The sequence below is a fragment of the Tauraco erythrolophus genome, chromosome 1, assembly GCF_009769465.1.
Source record: "Tauraco erythrolophus isolate bTauEry1 chromosome 1, bTauEry1.pri, whole genome shotgun sequence".
Lineage (NCBI taxonomy): Eukaryota > Metazoa > Chordata > Aves > Musophagiformes > Musophagidae > Tauraco > Tauraco erythrolophus.
Window position 1 is genome coordinate 65904041 of NC_141465.1, and position 19316 is coordinate 65923356.

Below are 19316 nucleotides of genomic sequence, written 5' to 3' on the forward strand. Positions count from 1 at the left end.
AAACGCGCCTTTCACACCCGGCATCCCTGGCAGTCCCGTAGCTCCCGTGCTCGCAGCCTTGGTCGCTTCTTGCCCTGCTTGCAGGAGGCAAGACATGCTGGAATAAAGAGAAACTTGTTCTGTGGCAGAAAAAGTAATTTCTTCTGGCCAGGCGTTTGGGAAGGAGACAGGAAGCATATTATTTTAAAGGTAAACTGATAAAATATTTGTTTGCTAGAAGAAGGGGAGGAATGTTAAAAACGTGTCAGTGTTCTTTAGGAAAAAAATATTGTGGCATCTTATTCCCGCCTTGACAAGAACTGCAGAGTGTCAGAAAGAAATGTTTTAGCCTTCAGTGGTCTGTAGCCTCATGCAGGGTATTTTCCTTGCTGGCAGGATGCTCTTTGTCTGTCTGTGCACGCCTGTGTGTGCATGCACAGGAGTGTGAATGCACACTCTTGTGGTGGAGAAAATGGCTAAAAGCATTAAGAGTGAAGGACAGTGAGTGGATACAGAGAATATTAGCAGTGTCTCATAATGCTGTTGTTTTGTTTCTTAATATTATCTTTATTGTACCTGACTGATGAGGAAACAACTAAAAATGACTACTTTAATGGAATCTGCAGTTTGTAGCACAGATGTGTTACGGTGTACGTGCTTTTGTGGATTTGTCAGATTCCATTTCAAAACTTGCCTTTCATGCTGCTCCACAACAGCACCAAAAAAGTAATTATAGGTGCAATTAAGAATTCCATGCTTAGGGAATAAAGGGAAAGTACTTTTAACAAAAGCAAGCCTGACAACTGAGTAGCTCGGCTTCACTGAGATTCCTGAAAGCAAGCTGAAGGCAGCAGCCACAGTATACTTTTAATCCTCAAATCTGTTAATCAGTTAATGTTTGTAAAGGCTCAGTTGTTCCCCCTGCCCATCCAGGACTGTTTTTTACTGGCTCATAGTCTCGTTAGCCTGAGGACTTAAGCCATGTCTGCAAGAAGATACTTTGCCGGCGCAGCGATGCAGTTGTAGCCGCAGTGCTGCCGGGGCATGCGTGTCCCAGCCCAGCCGCAGCATCCTGCAGTGGGACTGATGAAAACAGTCAGGATGACAATTTGCCACATCCCTGACTGAGGTGGCAGAGCAGGAAAATGCTGTGCTGGAAGGTTGCTGGGCAGGGCGGCTTCGGTTAGCTCAGCCTACTCTGTGTTTGCTCTTTGGGGGCACGTGGTTAAATCCAGCATGGACTTCTCCTAAACTCTTGGAACTGAGCTCTTGCCAAGACCTGACAAGGTCTTGTTTTAGGCCAAGCTTTATTCTCAGCCTCGGATAAATGCTAATAGAGAGGAGAGCTCTTCTGAATAAGTCTGACTCTGGGCATTTTTAGGAATCTAGCTGGTTTAGGGAAGTTCTTAGTATAAGGGTAGAGTGGAAGAACATCGTCCCTAAACAAGTGTGGGGAACGCTGATGGAAAGACAGTGTTTTAAAAAAAAAATTGGCATGCGGGGATTTATTCTCTCATCTGCATGTTTGAACATTGCAGTTTATTCACATGCATTCACGTTTACTTGCGGAATTTTAAGGTGACCTATGCTAGTGCAAGAAGATTCAGAGGGAAACGTCTGTCATTAAAAACAGTAGGAAAAAACATTTATTTAGCACAGGCTGAAATATAGAAATGTTTGCATGCTGTGTGTGGCTTGACTTACTATAGGCAAGACTTAATGATGTACAGAAGGATTGTCTGAAAGAAACTGCGGGATCTGATGTTTTCTGGGGCTTCCCTCCTAAATGTTCATTTGGATGTTGCAACACGCTGACACTCTGTAATAAATCCATTCGGGTATTATTTAGAGGTCTCATACTCAATGCCTTTTTTTAATACATTCCCTGTGAATGCTAATGTGGGTATATGGGGACGAGAAGCTCTTCGATGACAGACACAGACGGAATGCCTTTAAGGTTGCGTCAAGGGCCTTTGAAAATATTGATGGCCAAGTGTGGCTACTGAGAAACTGAAGCCTTTGGAACCAAACAGTTAACTGAGCATGGATCAAACCTGGATTTTCAGTTAGAGGGTGGATAAGCCCTTATGTCGGCCCATCCCTGTGGCAGTCAACCACTCTTATGGCTGGGTCTCAGTGCAGCCATGGGAAAAGGCACGTCTTTGTTACTCCGCTTTGTGAAAGCTGTGCTTGTAGGCAATATTCTTACTACTCACCACGCAGTATTCATCCTCAGCAGGAGGCACAAGTGCAAATCTTCAACTTCTGGGAGTAAATGTAATTTGTCAAGGCCTTACAGAATTGGGTCCTGCTCTTGCCCTTTGGTCTTCCCAATCTGTTACGCTACCACCTCTGCTGCTCTCCTGCTGCCCCCCTGCTCCTCATAGCTTTGTCATCAGCCTCTGTCCTCTTTCAGGTATTGCCACTGCCAGGCAATTGATGGGGAAAATGATAACGGACAGGTTGAAGGAAAGTTGGCTTCAGCTGACATTTCTGTATAAATTTGGAGCACTCAGTTTCATAGGGGATTTGTAAATGTACAAACCCTGCTCTGCCATCTGTCTTTTCAATCCTTTGGCATACAAGAGAGATGCATTGGTTTTAAGGCTAGAAGACATCACTCTGGGCTGACCACCTGCATAATTCAGATCCTCTGACATCCCTGTATAAACTCATGTTTCAGGATCAAGAAGAGTACTTGTGACAGAGACTGTCTTTCAGCAAGAATAAAAAATCTCCCCTTGATTAAGAAAGATCCACACAGTCCAAGGCAATCCTTCTGAAGTAGTTCCAGTATCACCCAAGAAAAATGTCTTATACCTTCCATGTGCTTGTTAACCCCCATCTGATATTTTTCCTCAGAAATTAGCCTCTGAGCCCATTACACATCCCATTAGGTTACAAGCATTCCAGAAAGGAGGCTGCTTCACTGTCTGCACGTGTGCACAGAATTCAAATATTAGTAAACAAAATAAACATGTTTAGTATCTGTAACTGCTCTTGTCACAAACTCAACCTCAGATCATTTTGGATAATTTATTCCTGAAGCTGCTCACATAGTCTGGGAAGGGGAAAGGCAGACACGTTTTCCAATATAACGCCATGCAGAGAATGGGCTTAGATCTTTGAACAATATTCCTGGTTTGTGTTGTTTATTTACATGTAAGAGTTTAGTTCTCTGTGCTTGAGAGCTTATTTTAAATGAAAATACATGATGTTTAAATGGAAACCAGAGATGAATATGGGGTAGAAACCTCTGAGGAAATAAGAGGGAGTGGAATTTCTCCATAACAAAACCAAAATGAAGGTATTCTGTCAGCCTTTGTTTTACTTTTCTACTTTTTAGCCTAGCCTGGAGTTGTCTCTGCACTCCCAGGGAAATCAATCTGTGCCTTGGGCAGCGAGATCTCTCCCTGGCTAGGGGGACACTGATTGATTGTCTCTCATATTGAGACCGCAGGTTTGAATGGAACTGTATAGGAATGGTGACAGTAGTGGAGATCTGAGGGGTTTGGCTTCTTTACTAAAATACTTACCTTACAACATATGCTCCTTCTTGAGTTAAAAAGAAAAAGCCTTCTCTCTGCTGTGCATTTCCTCTCCTTTCTCTGGTGTGTATTTCTCTTCTTCCTCTCTAAATGTTTCTATATGGTTTGTTTTAAGTGCAAAATAAATTAATAACTCATGCAAGATTAATACCATGGAAAAGCTTTTCCATAGGCGTATTCAGGCTTTGTAATGATTCAGAGATTCAGTTATACTGGTATTGGGGTGGGGTTTTTTGTTCTGTTGTTTTTTTTCTTTAGTGTAGCACTATTTCTCATGAAATGGCCAACCCAAACCACACAACAAAAAAATGCATATGAAATAATCAAGAATAAAATGTTGACTTTGCTAAACCCAAGGACAAATGTTGCATTTAAATCAACAGGACCAGGATTCCTAAAATTTGCTCAGCAGCAGGCCAGGTTAGGTCTCTGAAAATGTGCTCCCATGCCAGGTACTCCATGCTTCAAAGTACAGCAGATCTGTGCTCTCCTACTTTTCTCTTCACTGAAAAAAAGGCAGCAAGCCTCCTATCTTACTGTCTCTGATTATCAAATGATTACCAACAGCAAAGTTATATTGCACGTCGCATACTGTCCCTGCATCTGTATTAATCAGCATGAAAAATAAAAACTTAAATTACCATCTTTAAGAAGATATTCCTAACCCAATTATTACTTGAGTGAAAATAAATAATTATCTGCTACTGTGCAGCCTCTCCTCCTGCATCATATAGTCATTACTGTGCTCATGCTGTTTCTATAGGGTACAAGAAGTCCTCAAAGGTTTATCTGCAAGTTTACTCACTCCTGTATAGCATCACGCTAACCTGAACACACAGGGGAGAGAAAGAGATCAGTGTCACCAGAGCATCACTGTACAACTACGCTGCTCAGGTCCTCCCCAGCTCTCCATAATGTTCAGCTGATGTGTATTAGACTTCCAGCCACTGCGTCGTCGCTAATAATTACCAGGTGAACGCATCTTTCCATTGTGGCCATTAGGTGGTAACATTACCTAATAGAAAGGTGGTCACTGTCCTTTGCTTGGGAAGAGCGTTACAGATCTGCAGTGCAGGCTGTGAAAATATGTCAAACCAGGAAACTGTTCTTTAAAGCAAAAATCACTGCAGTCTTCTTTTTTTTTTAAAAAAAAAAAAAAAAGGAGTTGGGCACAAATGTTTATAGTGGCAGATCTTGAGAAAGGAGGAGGTGAAGGTGAAATACTTTTGTGTTGGTTTTGGTAGCGGCAAGCGATTAAATTGCTCACCACACCTTGAAGAATTACAGCCTCAGAATTCCCATTTTTGAAGCAGAGTAGCTCTCTAGTTAAACTGTGTATCTGGTCTGGCTCAAAACGGGGCTGCCTTGCCCACTGGGGCTTTTTTTGATGGTGAGGAAACAATGTGCTGGAGATGGATGGCAGTGTGTTCACTTCTCTGTGCTTCAGCCATTCCCAATGGCAGGAGCTCCAAGGTGTAAGAGCAATTAGATCGATGCCTAGAGGAGTTAGCAGGGGCTTCAGAGGTCTGTCTACACGAATAAATGTGGGTAGCTGTTCCACTTAGGCGAAGGAGAGCTAGCTTGTGTTCAGAAGTTGTGCAGCTCTATTAGCCTGTGACAGAGCTAATGGGTCAGGCCCTGTGTTGGGCTTCGGGATTAGAGCCCAGCAGCATTCCCCTTTGCCTCCCACTGAATGCAACCCCAGGAGGGCAAAGAGCCAGGGATTAAACGCCAGCCTTTCCAGAGGAGCCACGTTTCTGTACGACGGTGTTTTGTGAGATCCAGGCATAGCAGCAGCAGATTGAGATTTAATCTTTTGGAGATAAGTGGGATTCCATAGAGCTCTTCTGATTAAAAATACATGTTTGCATGAATACTCACAGGACAGACACCTAAATGATTGCAACAGGCAAAAAGTCCCCCCTGAAGTGTCCATACTCTGCAGCTCTTGTAGTGCCAGGCTGGCACACGTGCCCTTCGAAGCGGCTGGCATCCGAGCACGGGCGGGTGCAGTGGGATTTCATGTGGGAAGACTAAAGATGTCACGATCTCGTACTTAGCAGCAGCACGGAGAAACCATAGAAAGTGCGCTCTCCTGGAAACAAACCAAACCGTCAATCGGAAATGTAATCCGACATCAAACGAGCGGAGTCACGGGCTTGTTCCCAGGCAGGGCTCAGGCAGGGCGTCAGGGAAACTGGAAAGCACAGACACGAAGCAGAGCCAGCGAAAGCGGCCACAAAGGAGATCAAGAGAGGTGTGAGGTCACAAGTGATAATGTCAGGAAGACAAGTGAGGTTTCTGCACTGGTAACCTGAGAATCATGCTCCGAACTGGGACTCACTGCCTGTTATTAAGGCTCCCGAAGGCTCTTGTTCGACCCGAGGAGAGAGCCATCACCCGCCCTCCGCTGCCCATGGCTTCACTGCCTGTCGACCGTTTGGGCAGACATTTTGGGTGCCGGGGGCTTGCCTCAGGCAGGCTGGCAGTGCTGCCCAACGTTTCAACCCATGCGATTCCTACCTGCCTGCCAAGGTGGAGAGCAGGTTGTTTTGCTTATGCTAAAAGTGCCTGGCAGGCTTGAGGCCATGTTCCTATAGCAGCTTTCCAGTACCTAAAGGGGGCCTACAGGAAAGCTGGAGAGGGACTTTTTACAAGGGTGTGTAGTGATAGGACAAGGGGTAATGGCTTTAAACTGAAAGAGGGCAGATTTAGATTAGAGAGAAGGAAGAAATTTTTCACTCAGAGGGTGGTGAAACACTGGAACAGGTTGCCCAGAGGGTGCCGCATCCCTGGAAGTGTTCGAGGCCAGGCTGGATGAGGCTTTGAGCAACCTGATCCAGGGGAAGGTGTCCCTGCCCGTGGCAGGGGGATTGAAACTAGATGATCTTTAAGGTTCCTTCTAACCAAAACGGTTCTATGATTCTATTATTCTATGATAATGTCATCAGCAGGCCTGTTCCCCAGAGCACTCCAGGATGAAGAACGGTGAGCAGGGCCCCTTTCACACATGATGTAAAAGTCCGTCAAGCCCCTTAGTGTAAATGGGGACTGCTGATGGGAGGGATGCCTGTAGCAGGATAGAGCTAGTGGGTTTCACTGCTTTCCCAGCATGGGACTGTGCTACGGACTATGGTCCTGCAAGCCTGAGGCAGAAATTTGGGAGCAGTCCAGCAGAAAGCCATGCTGAGCCTGACCTTGAGCAACAACGGGCAGGAGCCAGGCAAGGAGCGCCTTGGAGCCAAAGAAATCCTGATCACCGAGCCTACTTCCAGCCAGCACTCTCTTCCGAGCCTGCAGGACTTTGTGTACGTTTTTTGGGGTAGACAGATAAGATTCTAGAGGATTTTTGAAACAGGCCTGCAACTCACTGCATGTTGGGCGACCGCTTGGGCAACCCCATTTCATCTGTGTGATCTCTGAGTTAAAGCGTAGTGATTTTAAATCCAGTGGCTTCTACAGATACCTAAAGTGGCATGGGCATATGTGGCTGCTTAACTGATCCAAACTAAACGAGGGGAAAAATCTTCACCTCAAACCATCATGGAATCTTTAAGTGTTTGATTTTTATTATTATCCTACATTTTGCCTAAAATTAAGCACAGAGAGATTCCTGAGTAGCAGAGAGACACCTCTGCTTTTGCATCTCATCGCAGTAGCTGTTGGAAGAACTGTATTGTATTCATTAAAATATAAGAGATAGCCTCAGTAACGGCCATTCAAGGGTATTCAGAAGTTCAAAGCACAAAAAAATCATATTAAAAAGATTGATCTAGGTTTCTTTCCTTCTTTATTAGGCTTCATGTTTTCAAGCGTTTCAACACGAGTATTTTTAAATACGGTGTAGATTAAATGCTTAAATAATCACAGGACTCTCAAAGCTGGATTTTCAAGGAAAAAAAGCACTAAATATAATAAGACTTATGATAAAATACTGATACCTGGCATCAGCTTACTAACTTAGTACGCAAATACATAAGTTGGAAATTGGCCAGGGATTGCAGGAGATAACACTTTAGCTTTTGCAAAGAAGCACGACAAAGATTTTAATGATTGACTAAAACAAACCCATTTGATTAAGAACACGGCAGCATTGAACAGTATTCCCAACACCTATAAAATGATTATTTTCTGTTAATGAGGTTTTTATAAGATCTCCTTGGCATATTGCCCTGGTTGCTAGCCTTAGGACAGAGGCACTTGGCACTTCAGATTGTTTTCTGCAACCTGTTCCAAGAAAACTGCAGGAGTCACGTTTTTCTTCCAAACAGAAAGAAGATTTAAGTCATCAGTCAGTTCTTTCCAAAATATTTTGAGTTTCATACTATTTCTTCCACTGCTCCAGAGTCCTCCTGATAGTGATAGGGCCAGCCCTGAGTCCCAGGACAAACACCTTTGCTTTAGGGAAAGTTTATTTGTTGCTGGCTATGAGTTTCATTGGCCTCAACGCATGGTTTGGGACACATTTCATTCATTGTGCCTCATCTGGTTGCACCATTACTTTGGTCCATGTTATTAATAAATATTAGTGTTTACATTTTCCATAGAAAATAGCTTAAATACAGTTTTTCTTTTTTTTTTTTTTGTCCATATGCTTGGCTACTGCCGATATTTTTTTCAGCTTCTGGCTGACCCTGTCAGATAAGAAATGATGTCTGTTCGTCTGTCTGTCCTTCTCCCTTCACTAACTGACAGTACTTTTCTCCCCTCACTATTAATTAAAATTAATACTGCCTCACTAAATTAACCTTATTGCTCTCACGATAAGCAGTGAGAAGCAGGTTAGTTCAGCAATGTTATCTGATCATGGCTGCTTTTTTTCCACGGAGGGATACGAAAAACTCTCTAAGAAATCCTTCTGTTTTTTCTCTTCCACTTCCACCAGTATATTTTTAGGATAAAACTGGAAGTATACAGCAAGTCTGCGAGTCAGGTCTAACAGGAAGGGAGATGGAGAGGGACGGTAGTACAATTAAACATGTCTTTTTACCACAGCCTGATTTCATTCGAGTTGTTCTTTCTTTTACTGCTGTCTCTTGGGACTCTTCTTTTCATGCTTCAAAATGTTTTTTTTCTGAACTCTTATTTCTGAGCTATTTTTGACTTGTTTTCATTGCCTTGTTTTATTATTCACATCCAGAATGTACGCACACTTAAAAAAACCCAAAAAACAACAAAAAACTCAAAAAGCTCAACAAATTGGCTGCAAATACTCAAAGATTGGTAAATGCGAAGTCTTAAAAATCTAAATTTTAGCAATTTGATTTTAGCATCCCTCCTCCTACACATTACTGCTCTCTTAATGGTTTGTACACATTTCTGTTCTTTCCTCCAAACTCTGGGCTTATTCATGGGGTTTGTGATAACCACTTAATAAAAAAAGCTATCTGACATTGTGCTACATGGCATTACTAGTGACCATGTGCTATTCACGGTGGTAAAACCCTTCCCTGAAGAGTGTCCCACATCACCGCCAGCTGCCCTGTCCTGGCTACCACTGTTTTCTCGTCTTCCCAGACCCCCAGCCAAATCCTCATCACAAAATCCTTATTTGCTCCCTCATGCTTCACCAGAAAGCAGGTTTAGGGACACAGCACCATCATGTCAGCAACTGCAAGACCAGGAGAAGCTGTGGGAAGAGGAGTTTCTTGCAAGCCCAGCCACCTTCAGATGCTCTGGCACCTTCGTCACGGCTGGAGAAATATGCCTCCCCTTGCCACCTGCAGCCCTAAGCCCCTTTGCAGAACAGTTCACTGAGTCTCTTCCTTTATAAAGAGCATCACCAGAGGAGCCAGCCTTTCCAACACACAGTTCAGTACCTTATGATGAATCCAGCACAAACTGGAGGATGGCTGGAAACCAGGTTCCGTTTCCTGAGGCAGCTGCCTTACCCTTAAGAGCCTGAGATAATGTGGTGGCTTGCTATCATAGAATCATAGAATGGTTTGGTTTGGAAGGAACCTTAAAGATCACCTAGTTCCAAACCCCCTGCCATATGCAGGGACACCTTCCACTACACCAGGTTGCTCAAAGCCTCATCCCATCTGGCCTTGAACACCTCCAGGGATGGGGCAGCCACAACTTGTCTGGGCAATCTGTTCCAGTATTTCACCACTCTTGTTGTAAAAAATTTCTTCCTTCTATCTAATCTAAATCTCCCCTCTTTCAGTTTAAAGCCATTGCCCCTTGTCCTATCACTACATGCTCTGGTAAGAAACCCCTCTCCAGCTTTCCTGTAGGCCCCCTTTAGGTACTGGAAGGCTGCTATAGGATCACCCCAGAGCCTTTTCTTCTCCAGGCTGAAAAACCCCAACTCCCTCAGCCTGTATTCATAGGAGAGGTGCTCCAGCTCTCAGTTAATTAACATCTTTTCAACAAAATTTTGACACCAAGAGGTTATCATTGTCACCAGTGGTGATGAAAGACATTTAACCAAATAACAGCTTTAGTGCAGACTTGCTTAGCTGGAGCCCTTAAGGATATTGCGCAGCCGTGCCTGCAGAGAGCTCCCAGTGCTGGCGTGCCAGCCAAAGCAAACCAATCCCTGAGACAAGCCTTAAACTCCTTCATGATGAAGCAAGGAATGTTTTAAGGAGAGCAATGTCACCACTGATGGAGAGATCCCAGGAAAACACTGCAGTATACAAGTTGCATGCACAATGGCTGTGGTTTTACACGGCAAATAGCAGACAGGGGTACTACAGGTGTGTCAATAAACATGGATACTCACTTGAAGGTAAATACTTCTAATAATGATGCACTAGTTGCGAGCTCAGCAGAAAAAAGTCTGTCTTAGTACAACACCAGGGCAAGACTGCTCTAGTCTGCAAAACCAACCTGGAACAGCAATAAAGATTGCTACAGGAAAAACACCAGTCACCTTTCACCACTGCCTTTGAATAGAAGTGCTGTTATATTTTTACACAACTTTTTCACTTTATGTCAAAAACTTCTGTCACCTGAACTGAGAAAGTGGCCTCTTCTGGGGAGATACTGCACTCAGTTTAGCCCTGAGCATTATATTCTGCTGTCAATCATTTCATCCACCACCAGAGCAATGATTTTCTACAATAACCTTGCACTTGAGTCAGCCCATTCTCTGGGTTTCACCAGACAGCATTTTATCTCAGCAGTTTCTTGAGCCATCGTGATATATTTGGTATCCAGAGGAGGTTTTGTGCTTTGTGTGCCTTTGGCCCAGAGGCATCAAATATCTGAAGCTCTGCAGATCCTCAACTCCCATGCAAGGCTTGTTACAAACCCACCAGCTGAACAAAACACCCTTTGCCATTACCAGTATAGCAGCAGACCATAAATATTCATGAGTTATGGCCCTGGTTTTATAAATTATCTACATCATAGCTGTTTCATGTAGCCGTACATGTGTACTCTTCACTTCTGTCCCTTCTAGCTATAGTCTACAACTTGCTACCCAAAAGCCTCAGGTGGTTTTAGTCAAGAGGTTGTCATGGTTAAGCTCATGAACAGGCACATTGATTCTGAAGAACAAACATTTGCTCCAACATGCAGCGTTTAAGACTGCTGACACTTGAAACATGCACCTATAAGGTAAAAACCACTCAAAAGCAGTGACAGAAGGGACAGACGGATTTCGGTTCCCAGTTGCACAGGAGTTGAGCTGGAACACCGGCCTCCTGTGTGAGCGCTTCCATCACAGGGGTCTGGAAGGTGCTGGTCCCTCCCGCTCTGGCCCCTCTGATGCCATGGCTCTGGCAGAGAGCAAGCGGCACTTTGGCTGGAGCAACCACATCCCTTTTTCATGCTGCTGCCACTTCAACTGGGATGAGCAGGGAGGCCTGAGCATGAGCTTGAAGGAGGCAGGGGTGCACCTCCAAATACTTTTTTCACAAGGGAAAGGTGTGTGGGGCAATCAGGAGCAATCGCCTGATGTGACGATCCGGGCTGGGGAAGCACTGAGGGACCAGCCCATACTGGGGCTGGTGCTGCTTCTGCATTTCACAGCGAGTGGTAAAGCCAGTCATAGCGCCTTGTCCCACTCCCACAATGATCCGGGCCTGGAACAGCACGGACAGGCTCCACATCTCGTCACAGGTTGTTGCCGCACCACTGCACGGCTCCCTCGCCATACGCACACTATATGTATATATACACATAGGCATTCGGTATACATATTTATATACAATTACAATATATACAGTGTGTGTATGTTTATGTATACATATTCGTGTTTCAGCTGCAACCAATCTGGAAACAATCCTTGGCTCAGGGAGCCGGGGCCTCAGCGCTTGCCAGATTTCTCACAAGCAGGTTACAGAGCGAGCCCGGCTCTCCCTTGCCTCACCCTCGCCTCCCCCGAAATCCTGCCCGCACTCCCCGCTGTTCCCTGGCACAGCTTCAGCAGAGGCGAGGAGCCCGTAGCCGTCTCCTGAGCGCCGTGGGTCTCTGCTGCGAGGGAAGAGAGAGGTTTGTGTCTGAGGATAGGGATGTCCCTGGGCACCATCTGGGGTGTTTCTGGCATTTGCAGGGGAAGGAGCGCAGTGAAGCTGAATTGGCTGAGGGAAACTTAAACCCGAATTAGGGAAAGGCAGCCTAAGTTTAGGCACCATTACAGTTCTGATCCTGCTGAGGGAGGACTTCTAGTTTGTGAATTTGGCTTTTGGTCCTGGAGTTCTTACTATAAGTTAAACTTGTCTCTATGTAGAAAAAGAAACCGGAATGATTTTTTTTAAAGGTGATCAGCTAAAATGCATTGTAATTTTCTGTGGACTTGGGGAGTGAAAGGCAGGCAGGCAGGGAGGGAGAGAGGGAGGGAGAGAGAAAACCCTAAGCTAAATCACCTTGGATTGATCCTGATTCGTTTTCCCACCAAGACAAACTCTCAGTTTTCATCTGCTGCTACAGGAAACTGACAAACTGGCTTCATATGTAGAGAAATGTCAAATGACATGCTCTTTTATTTTTTTTCAATTGCTCTGTAAGAAAAGCCTGCATGAGTTACCGAAAGGTGTTCACCAGTTGTACTGGATTATGTGTAATCACAAAAAAGTACCCACAACGAAACAACAAAAGCGCTGCTGGGAACTGGCAAGCTGTGCCGGGAACTAGCAAGCTGTGCCACGCCAAAAAAAAAGCGTGGACCCCTTGTTCGACCGAAACGCATCTCACTCCACGTTCGAGTGGTAAAAAAGGCACAAGCCCACGGCTGCCGGGGGCGGGGTGGGGGTACAGGGGCCGGCAGCGCTCCCCGCCCGTGCCGCTGCCTCCGAGCTGCCCGCAGAGTCGGAGCCCACCGCAGCTGCCCTCGGCCCCTTCCCCCGGGCGCCTCCCGGCCCCTTCCCCCGGGCGCCTCCCCGCCCCTCCCCGCGGCGTCGGTCCGAGCCGCGCAGGGCGGGCCGGGGAGCGGCGTGGGGCGGGCGCGCTGCCCCCTTCCCTTCCCTTCCCTCTGCTCCTGCTCCTCCATCTCCGTCTCCTCCCGCCCAGGTGGGTCTCCGCGCTGCGCCCCCCGCCGCCATGCCGCCGCCGTGCCCCCGCGGGGCCCTGCCCGGGGCCGCCCTCCTCCTCCTCTTCCTCCTCCTCATCCTCCCGCTGCTCTGCGCGGCCCCCGGTGAGTGAGCGACCGCGCCGGGGCCGGGGTGCGGGGTGGGAAAACGTAACCTGGTACGTCCTGGCGATCGGAAAAAGCTTTCCCCTGGCGTCACGCGTGGGTGAACGCTTTCGGTCACTCCAAAACTTGTGCAAGTTGAGCATCTTTTTAAAAGAGCTTGTTTTCGAGTGGATAAAGCGTTTTGGAGCAGCCGAGCGCTTGCAGGTGTCCCGCTGCACAGCCCGGCCGTGGGCTAAAGCCTCAGATCCCGCCTGGGAATGGGCTTCAGCAGGACGGCAGTGCTTTGGGACAGGCTGCGAGGAAAGAACTGGGAGCAGTCCGGTTGTTAAGATACCCCTCACTCGGTGACAAGGGTTTTCATGCCACCCTGGACACTGTGTCGCGGTACTTGCACTGGCTGCGGTCTTCAGCTGCAAAATATTATTTAATTGGCAAGGAAGGGCAGTGTTGGGGTTCTCTTGCCAAGAAGAGCTGGGGAGAGGATGCTGGAGTGTCAAAAGCTTCCCAGCAGTGTGTGTTGTGCTTGAGCATGGAAATGGGAGTAAAGGGAGGCACCGGTAGAAACTTGCTGCTGAGTTTTGCTGCGTGGCCTGGAGCTGTGACAAAAATTCTTTAAAGTATTTTTCAATATATGATCTTCTTTTTGTTGTTATTTCCTTCTTAGTAAAAATGTTTTGTGTTTTTTTTTTTTTATTATTATTTTTACTTCTCTAGATGTTTCGAGGGGAAATAAGCTTAAACTGATGCTTCAAAAACGAGAAGGTAAGTAAAGAGCCGGCAAAGTGCTTTCTCTTGGTTTTCCTTTGACTCAGTTGGTACCAAAGCTGCCAACGTGCTGCCACTCAGTCTGCAGCTTGGAGAGGGCAGTCAGAGGAGCAGCGCACAAGCGCCCGGTTCAAAGCTGGTAGCACAGAGCTGCTCTCGCTACGTACCATCCCGAAACCTCCTGTGCATACGGAGCCTGTGCCTGTGTGTCCGTTTGGGACTCGGTACTGGCAAGGCTGAAGGCTGTGGCTATCACAGCCCCCTCTGAAAACCCATATGCCTGCATTGTGCTCTCCACAGAGTGTAGCACCTGCCTTTTCCATATGTCTATGGCAGACGTGTCATTTATATGGTTTATTCTGGGAAGTCACAAGCTTTTCCAAGGAACTATAACGCATGAAAATACTGCTGGCTCGAGTGCAGAGAAGAAAACGTGCAAACCAGGCTTGCTCGTGATGCCTTGACTTGTTCCCTTTGTCCTCTTGGCCCCATGTGTGCTTCCTTCTTGGAAGCCTGCTCTCTCTATAGGAGAGGTGATGGCCGAAGGCCCAGCAGGCAGATGCACTGAAGGGCTTGCTGGTTGAGGGAAAGGGATGGAAACGGAGTTGGCCGGGGACAAGCAGCACTGCAGCAGATGGGGGGCCAGGCTGAAACACCCCAGAAGTTTCACTTGCTTCCCCTCAACCTGCTCTATGGCTGAGGCAAAGAGTTTACACCCCTCACAGAGGGGACTCCCGCTTTCTGCAAGCCTAACTTCTGAGTTTTTTCTGGCATCACCCACCACCTCTTGCCAGCCCTAAAATGTGTGCCCCATCCATGGCTGTTTTCCTAGCATGTGGGTTCCCAACCTTACTGTTCTGCAGATAGGAATGACCACTTGCAGCAGCTGCCCTCCCTGCACCCCTGCAGCAGTTGGTTAGCTTGTTAGTTCAGGTCCGCTGGTGAGAAGGACTGCCCAGGGTGAAGCTTCTGGAGCCTACAGACATAGCCTAGACCAGGAAGAACTGCAAAGCCTTGAACTGATGATGAAGGGCATATGCAGCCCCCTAATCCCAGCCTAACTCCCCTTTTCCAGCTGTGCGCTAAGGCGAGCAGGCTAAGCACGTAGTAGTGGTGCCCTGGCTGGCAGAGTCCCTTGCGCGAGGCTCATTCACGTGCCGCTTGTTCAGCTGTCCCACTTCCCTGTAATGACACCCATCTCGAGCGTACGGCAAGTTGTGTTTCCAGCTCATCGCCACAGGGTAGCCTGCTGTTTCCCACTCTTCCTGCAGCAACTCATCTATCATTTTTACTTTTTGAATCTCCTTCCCACTGCAGTCCTTTGCCACCCTCTGTGAGTCTGCCTGGCCCCTTCTGCCCCAGCCACCTCCCTTACATCCTCTGAAAATCCCCATCCACACTCACGTTCCTGGTCTCTCCTTTATTGCAATGAACCCTCTGAAGCCGAGATGTTCTTCCTACTCCTATGCATGCTTCTTGTTTCACAGGAAGACCAAACATTACACCATGTTGTATCATGCAAGAGAGTCATCTCCGTGCGTGGGGCAGGGGGCTAGCCAGTCCTCACATCCATACCTCCCGGAGGCACATAAAATCCTCTTGCAGCAGCAGCAAACTGCCTGCCTCTCAGGCATGGGGCGAGCCAGATGGCATGTCTGGGTCTGGCAGGTTGAGGGCATTCCCATGCATCCACGAAGTAGGGTGCTACAAAAGCCTGATGGGCTTTTATTTTCAGGCATCCAAGGCATTTAGTAGCACTCATTATTTAAAAGCTACGTTTTTACACAACAGATTGAAAAATCTATCTTTTTATGTGTCTCCCCCTTCACCCTCATAAGTTAGCAGTGTTTCTCCAGCTTCTTCAGACTTTTCAACTTCACCTCTCATCTTTTCCATTCCTGCAAAAGCAGCACAGAGGCCAGCCTCCTGTTCTCTCCTCAAAGCGCAACACAGCATATGCTCTTTCAGTTTGGGTTTATTTATTTAAATTCCTCACTTTTCTGAGCTCAAAGACATAAGCTCAGCTTTTATAAAAAACAAGAGAATGAGGGTAGCTGAGAAATCCTATTACATCGGCAGTTCCTGGGTTTATCACTGTTGATGCTGTGACACGCGTTGCCCCGCCGGCCGTGAAGCAAGAAGCATTTTCTTACTTGTTGCAAGCAGCATGCTTCAGGGCAACTAAAAATTTCCTGGCATGCCTTTTGGGGGGCGGATGGAATCCGTTTCAGCCCCTGTTGCCACGAAGCCCGAGGTGTCGGTGAAAGAAACGGCGGCCAAGCAGTTCCTAAGCAGCCTGAGACGCCAGAGACGCCAGCTGTGGGACAGGAGCCAGCCTGACGTGCAGCAGTGGTACCAGCAGTTCCTCTACCTGGGATTCGACGAGGCGGTGAGTGTGAGGCTTTGGAGAGTCCACAGGGCTTCAGCCGGAGCGGCTGAGGGTGCAGATGCATGGCCAGGGAGAAGCTGCCCTGGTTCTCTTCAGAGACACTGTGATCTCATTATTTTTAAAGCAGTAAATACTGCACAGAAATATAAGCTCTGTATTTGTGAGAGATTTCTGCGCTCTTTTATTAAGAGAGAAAAACGGCATTAAAATCTTGCACAGATTTCTTGCCTAGTACTGAACTTAAGCTTAACTAATTGCAACCAGGCAAAGTTTGCTTTGAGAAATAGGTGGCCAGACCCAAAGCGATCAGACGTATTTCAGGAAATAAATTTGGCAGCCTCAGCCTAATCAATTTGCTTTTTAACACGCTAAGAAACCCACAAAAAGCTGCTTGCGATTGGCATCCCTCAATGAAATTGCACTAACGTTATGTACCTAATGCAGGCATGTGGCTCCTGGTATGGGCAGCTCCTGACCATCATGAGTGCTGGCAGCTGTGCCTTGTCTCTAAATGTGAAAGGAAAACCATTTGATAATGAGCAGCCAACCTCCCTTCAGATGAGAAGGATACTTTTTTAAAAAAAAAGCAGTTAATTGGTTAAAACACTGGAGTGGAATCAAGAGTTCCCAGCTCTGCATAAAGCTCTACTAAATAGATGCTGAAATAAGGTGAAAAATGTGCATTTAGTTGCAGTTCTACATGTAGAATAATTTCTACGCTAATAAGAGGTAAAAATAGTTATAGATGTTGAGTTCTTGGCTTGTGTCAGCTGCATCAATGCGTTTAATGAGACTGCGTTGGCACAGGCAAGCTGGAGTACGTTTTGGACCTTCCTGCTATGTGGACTGCTTAGAAGATGAATGCATTCATTTTCAAAGCTGGAACAATTAAAAAAATAATCCTTTGCTTGGACTGAAAGAATGAAGGATACAATTTTTTGTTGCTCCTGGACATGATGCAGATAAAAATGACTTTTTAACAGCATGGCTTTATCCCCCTCCTTCCCCCCAGTAGCAACAGGAAAAATAGGAAAAGTGGTTTTTATGCCTCAGAAACTGAAGACTGGGGGCACATACTAGGAGGCACAAGCCATGTAGATAAGATGAATTCTCTTCTGAGTTCCTCTGTGCATTTCAAAAACTGAAATGAGGCCTGTCGTGGGATACAATGAATCCACTTAGTAGGTTTTCTTGAGTATTAAGAGACAGTTTTAACAATGAAATAACTGTTTGTTCCAGCAAAGGACTTGGGCCATACTTACCCATTGTGTATTTTGCAAAACTTTTTTTTCAAATCCCAGCCAAAAATATTTCCAAAGAGTCATTCAGATGGAAAGGCTTTGGCTTGGCAAGAATTTGATATCCTTGCACACTGTTTTTCCTCTGCTGTTGTGAGCAGAATGGAATTGCTTCTTGCATTTCCATAGCTAGAAGGCTGCACTGTACGTTCATTTTTACCCGTGCAAAAGGGGAGTGAGAGATCACAGGCAAAAAAGCACGCGGCAATGGAGAACCAAACCCTTAAAGTACGAGACATTTAAATGTTTTTATAGTCCTCCACTGAAATGGTAATAGAAATATAAAAGGTGCTCAGTGCATCTTTCAGCTGAAGCACTTTACAGTGGGCAGAGGCTGGGTCCCAGGTGAGGCTGGGCAGGACAATTCCTGCTCTCAGGGCCCTGATAATCCCATATGGAAGGTAGCTGCAAGTCACAAACCCCCTTAGATCCAAAGATTTCATTTTGACAAATACGCAGAGGATCTGAATTTCTGAAAGAGACAAAGGAAGCTCTTGCACCGCTTCTGTTTCACTCTCTTGATTGTAAAGTTTCCAGCTTAGAAAGCAAGTTGGTTTTTTTTTTTTTTCTGGCAGAAATTTGAAGATGACATCTCCTACTGGACAAGCTTAGGGCGTGCGCGTAATGAATACTATGGTGGATACTACCAACACCACTATGATGAAGATTCACCAATTGGCCCACAAAATCCACACACCTTCAGGCACGGAGCAGGTGTCAACTATGATGATTACTAACACCATTTATCCTACCACAGTTGGTGCCTGTAGGGCTGCACTGGGTGAGGCGGAGTCCTCCCTCAGTCAGAATGACCCTGCTTTCCTTCTGTTGATGTAAACCAGCAAGAGTAAAGGAACTGCCAGACTTTGAAGAAAGCACCATGACTTTTTTTCCATTATCGTTACTTAGTAGTACACTATATAGAAAGTGTTATAGAAATAAAGCTTTTTTGATAAACTGGTTGCCATTATTTAGTAGACTTTGTAACAGCAAGATTCATTCCAACTGTATTACTACAGATTCCTTTTTAAAGGGCTTATTCATTTGCTTTCCTACCATCAATTGCAAAATTACATTATACCTTCCAGTTTGGCATACAGAATGCATAATACAAGCCGATACATTTCAGATGTGCCTGCTCGTTCAGATTTGTGTCAACAAATAAACCCAATTATTCTTGGGAGAAAAGAAAAAAAAATGCCTCTCAATTGAAGTTCTGCCTTGTTGCCTCTGCTGTTTCCGTACTTACTGTGCACAGCCCTTCAAACTTGCATAATATGGTACTTCAACAGTTCCTGCTGGGGCAGGGACACAGATATCGACAAAATTCAGTGCAGAGGAGCTCACCTACCTGCAAAGCCTGTGAAAGGAAAGGATTCTCCAGGGAAAGGGCTCAATACAGGAACCTGACTTCAGAAGTAATTGCTGAGATGCAGAGCATCTCTAACCTGAGTAGTTCCTACCCCTCCCTGGCACGATAACCCAAAGGTTACCTTTGATGAATACTCTCCTTTGTGTCCTTTCCACTTAGCTGCAAGCTTTCAGTCTAGCTCGAAACAGGGAATAAAATAACAAAACAAGCTATTTAAAATGAAGTTAGTATCACATAGCATCCAACATAGTCCTGGGACATGATTTCATACCATGAAGTTCCCTCTGACCCTAGTTCAAACTGGAATCTGTGCTCATTAGGCTGAGAAAGAAAACATATTGGAGACTGGGAATTTGTTAGTGAACTATAGTGGAATAAA

General features: G+C 46.0%; 1 protein-coding gene across 1 annotated transcript in view; it reads left to right on the forward strand.

The window, feature by feature from the left end:
* ECRG4 (ECRG4 augurin precursor) overlaps positions 1-18361 on the forward strand; it is a 45179-nt gene extending 26818 nt beyond the window's left edge. The window contains exons 3-6 of the mRNA XM_086610491.1: positions 12990-13113; positions 13828-13875; positions 16110-16267; positions 18141-18361. Coding sequence (XP_086466617.1) covers positions 12990-13113; positions 13828-13875; positions 16110-16267; positions 18141-18302 — 492 coding nt within the window. The 3' untranslated portion in view covers positions 18303-18361. The remainder of the gene's footprint in view (positions 1-12989; positions 13114-13827; positions 13876-16109; positions 16268-18140) is intronic.
* The last annotated feature ends 955 nt before the right edge of the window (positions 18362-19316 follow it).